The sequence below is a fragment of the Poecilia reticulata genome, linkage group LG4 (genome assembly GCF_000633615.1).
Source record: "Poecilia reticulata strain Guanapo linkage group LG4, Guppy_female_1.0+MT, whole genome shotgun sequence".
Lineage (NCBI taxonomy): Eukaryota > Metazoa > Chordata > Actinopteri > Cyprinodontiformes > Poeciliidae > Poecilia > Poecilia reticulata.
This window is the reverse complement of record NC_024334.1, coordinates 21,388,625-21,393,351: the sequence shown is the minus strand read 5'-3', so window position 1 is coordinate 21,393,351 and position 4,727 is coordinate 21,388,625. Positions and strand designations below refer to the sequence as shown.

The following is a 4,727-nucleotide window of genomic DNA, read 5'->3' as shown; positions in this document are numbered from 1 at the left end:
AACACAGCAGGGAGGTCTCACCTCTCCCATCTCTATGAGGAAGGAGTCGATGTAGTCTCTGGGTGACGAAGGGTCCAGGTTCTCTCTGTGCTCCTGAACCCTTATTTTAATAAAACCTAATATTTTGTGTGATATGGTGAAAATCCTCTGATGAGGTCCAGGCAGCCATTTCATCAGCCAGGGAAATACGTTGTAAAGCTACAGAGACAAAACAGAGAAGAATCTATTGTTTTGTCAAAGTGGTTCTGACGCTACGATCTTGAATTGCATATCCAAGTATCGAATGAAAGCTGTTTTTTCATGTAAATAGTTTTCTTTTGGAAATGTTCTGCTGTCCTCACCTGTGCCCAAACACTTCCTTGTAAGTAGAGTGAATCGTCAAAGTGTTGAAGGATGGTCTTGAACTGCTTGTCGTTGTATTCAAATCGACTCCCAAAGACCAAACAGCAGATGATGTTGGCAACGGCGTTGTTGATCAGTTTATGGGCATTAAACGGCTGACCTGAAATGAAAATAAGCAAACGCCATGGTCATTGAACCAGCTGAAGTGTAGGCAGGTGCTCTAGCATTTCCTGGTAGACGACTACATTGACTGTAGACTTCAGGAATCCAGTGGACCAACACCAGCAGACGAAATGAAACCCCAAAACCATCATTGACTGTGGAAACTTCACACTGGACATCAAGCAATGTGGATTCTGGTCCTCTCCACTCTATCTGCAGACACTGGGACCTCTTTTTTTTTAGAGTTGCTTTATTCAATTTCTTCAAAATAGAAAAGTAAAATCTGTGTTCACCGCAAAATTGCCTTAGCTTTCTTGAACAACATCGTTACTCCCTGCAAAAGTATCAAATAGGTGCTTCAAGAAAGCTAAGGAAATTTTAGCTGAACCCAAACACCTGGTGTTCCTCTTTTACCATGAGAATGCAGACGTATTAAGCTGCAGAAACAACACAGTTAGGAATACTTTTTGCTGCTGCTTTCCTTTTCAAATACTTTTTATTGAATGTGTTTTGTGAGTGCCAGTTGTTATGCTTTCATAGTTTTTAACATATCTATAGTGAGTGACTGTATTTTCTGATGGCTGTAATACCAGCAGGGTTGGTGTAATGAACCCAATGTACTGAATATTTCAGACATGGTTGTCCTGAAAACAAAATAAGATTTTCCTTTTGTTATTTTTTACCTTGTAGATCAGCAAAAGCCTCAGTGAGATACCGACACTCCTGCTCAATGGATCGCTCCAGGGTTTTCTTCCCCAGACCAAAGTTTCTGAGTGTGTGAAGAGCAAATCTCCTCTGCTGCTTCCACGGATTACCACTGGAAATTACAATTCCTTTTTCAAACCAACAAAAAAAAAAAGTTTATTTTGACACCAGAACTGACAGACTAATATTTTTTGTATGAGATGGATGTTTTTTGGCTTGATTTGAAATTGCAGCTTTTGACACAAATAAATGTCACCTTTGTTCTGAGTTATGGCTTCAAACAACGGGATGCTGGGACGGTCTGTAAAGTTTTCTCCTTGTTCGATAAGAGTCTCTCTCACCATCTTGTAGCCATTGATGATGACAATCCTTCTGCCAAACAAACGAAGACTGAAGACATTCCCGTATTTCCCTGCAAACTGAACACAGAGCACAAATTTCATTCAAAACAACAAGAAATAAACTTTGTAAAAACCTTTGAAGAACAACATCCGAAGTACAACTTAAGAAGATATTACACATCCCAGCATCTTTCTTCAATGTGCTCAAATATGAAGTGGGAAGTTTGTCAGAATGTTTTCAAACATTTCAAATAATAATCATAATTATAAATATGTTCAGTACATTTGTTGTCTTAAAGTTACCAACTCATTAATTTTTGTTTATATTATTTTCTTCTTGTAAAGTATAATTTTATTTACTAATGTCATTTAAACCCATAGTTGTTTCCCCCCCCCCCTCTTTTCTGTCTGTTCTTATGTAATTATATATGCATATGTACAGGTATGTGAATTCTTTTCCCATACTCTTCTTTTTAATATGTGCAAAAATCTACCCTTATGTCACTTAAAAAAATAAATCATTTGATCACAAATAAAGAATATTTTAAGGAGAGGTGAAAAAGGATAAAAGGACAAATATGATAAATAACAGTAAAAAATATATATGTATGTATAAGGGACAAGGGTGTCAAGAAAATGGATGGATGGATGGATGTATAAGGTTAAATAGCTTAGTCTGTTAAAATTGAGCACTTTGCTCTACAAGAGAAAAATAAAAAGGTTAGAGTCCATTTGAGCCACCTTTATGCACTTTGAGTTAATAATCTTCTGTTGAGCAAAGCATTTTATCTGAACTTAATCAGTTATGCATTTTACTGTTTTCTAAGATACGTATTTTATTAATTTATTGTTTGAGTCAATTGTTTGTGTTTGGGAAATAAGAGCATTTACAGACAGGATCCATGGGATTCTGCTGAGCCATACACCCTTAACAACAACACTGACTGTATTTCATTATTCTCTGTTTTTCTCCTACCTCTTTAAACTGCAGGTGAATTTTGGACGGATCAATGCGAGGAAGGTCGCCAATAAAAGGAAAAGACCACGGGCCTGGTGGAAAGTTACTAGGCACTCTGTACTTCAAAACATCCGTCAGCAGCAGAAAAACAGATAAAAATATCAGAAAACTTCTCAGGTCTAGCCAGTCCAAGCCGAGGACACTCAGGATCGTCTCCATGTCGTCTGTGAACACCGAGGTGGAGCAAATGAGCCAAGTGTTTTATTAGCAAACACAGTGGGAAGCAGATAAGACAAACTGTACCGAGTCAAAGTTTGACAGGTGAAAACAGCAGTTTCAAAATAAAACCACTCAGCTGTGTTGAGCTGCTACAAGATCACAAACTATCTATGGAGCCAATGAAGTAAAACTCTCTTTTTCAAACTGTATTTTAAACTACAGTGAAACCCAACTTAACAGTGAAGCAATAATTGTACATGAAACTTTTCAGCCTAAAATGATCAAATCACTTAGAATATTTATATACAAGTCACATAAAAACCATTTGCAATACCAATTTATGGGATGATTAATGTTGTTGTTAAACTCATTTGGAAACATATTTCACCACTTCCTAATATTGTTTGATGCAATAGAGAAGTTGTAATGTCAACCTCTCTGTCCAATTTGTAAAGCATCAGTGTTGTTAAAGAAACGCATAATGTTCAATTTCTAAGAAATAATTACAATTTCCTTCAAAAAGCAAAAATAGTAAACTAATTAGATTAGTTGTGAATTGATTTCTTCAATAGATTTATATTTGTCCTTTAATTACGAGAGCTTCATTTTTTTTCTGGTTTGTTAGGATTTTTGGATCAACTTTATGTGAACATACAAAAGTTTACCAGTAGAGGGCAGTGTAGGGTACAGAGTCCACTGAAGCAGTACATAAACCATAAACGCCTACAAAATGGCTTTTGAAAATCTTCCCTCTCTGCCTCCACATAAGAGTGAAATTAAACATGAAAATGTTAAATATTAATCTTTATATTAATCTACATTAATAACACAGAAATATGTATTAAAAGCAAGATATTCTTTCCTAATTAACATTTTAAGAGTAGTGTTACCTGACTACAATGCTATATTACATATTCTTGCAAGTTCAGCCAGAAGACGAGCTCGACAATCAGTAACTTAAACAAATATTGTCTTGAGTTAACAACCTAACAGAGCAATGATAATAACAGTGACATAAGAATTCATGTAAATGTTGCAATTATGAAAAACAGGTGCCAAACATTCTCATCAGAAGATGCAACATTCACTTCAATCAAATATATAGCACATTTCAGCAGCAAGGCATCTCAAAGTGCTTTACATAATAAAAAAAGCTAAACAAAAAAACAACACGTGACATTGAATAACTTGTAAGAAAGAGAAAGAGATTTTGAAAATAAAAAGACTATAAAAGATAAAAACATTAAAACTCGCTCCCCTTTTAGGACTTCAGTTAAACGTCGTTTAACTTCAATTGTTGAGACTTAAGCAAGATTTCAAGATTATTTATTTGTGTACAACACAAGAGTCAAGCAACAACAGCAGATATATTACTTGTTTCAGGTTATTCAGTAAGTTGGAGCTAAGATAAACCCAACAATGTTAAAGTTTATTCTGAAAGTCTTTAAAAACAAATAAAAAAATGTAAGTCACTCAAACATCAGTGACTTTAAATGCCTTGATTGTGTGTCTACCAGCAAATATTTCATTAGACATATTTTTGATTTATGCCAAAATAGCAATATTTTAAGTCATTGCCGTCTATTTTGATGGTTTAACGTGGCACGGCACAGAGGCGGTAAGGTTTGGGACTGCGGGTTCCTGCCATCATGCACTCCAGACTGGGCTGCTCTCCTGGAGGAGGTGAGAACTTAAACCTCTGGAGGAGGGAGGTGAAGAAGAGGAACAGCTCCATCCGGGCCAGCTGCTCCCCGAGACACACACGCTTACCTGAGAATGCACAGTTCGACACATCATTGCTATTTATGCAACACAAAGTAATATTTGTTTCCTACTTTTCTATTTAAAATTAAATTTAAATTAAACAAAATTGTGATCCCAAAAAACAAATTTTAAGGAAAAATTGCACATTTACAGAAGAAAAAAAAAGACTTGAAAAATCGTTTTTTGGCTGATGTAAAAAATACTGAGATGTAACGTAATTAATGTCTTACAGAAAA

General features: G+C 35.5%; 2 protein-coding genes across 3 annotated transcripts in view; both read right to left on the bottom strand.

Moving 5' to 3' along the window:
* Positions 1 to 4,727, bottom strand: part of LOC103463738 (cytochrome P450 2J2-like) — a 42,878-nt gene that overhangs the window by 19,525 nt on the left and 18,626 nt on the right. The window lies entirely within an intron of this gene.
* Positions 4,037 to 4,727, bottom strand: part of LOC103463739 (cytochrome P450 2J2) — a 13,177-nt gene continuing 12,486 nt past the window's right edge. The window contains exon 10 of one of the 2 annotated variants that reach the window (XM_017304482.1): positions 4,037 to 4,407. In XM_017304482.1, the coding sequence (XP_017159971.1) occupies positions 4,322 to 4,407 (86 nt within the window). In that variant the 3' untranslated portion in view covers positions 4,037 to 4,321. Of the gene's footprint in view, positions 4,498 to 4,727 lie in introns of both variants that reach the window. The other variant, XM_008407298.1, reaches the window with a different exon arrangement.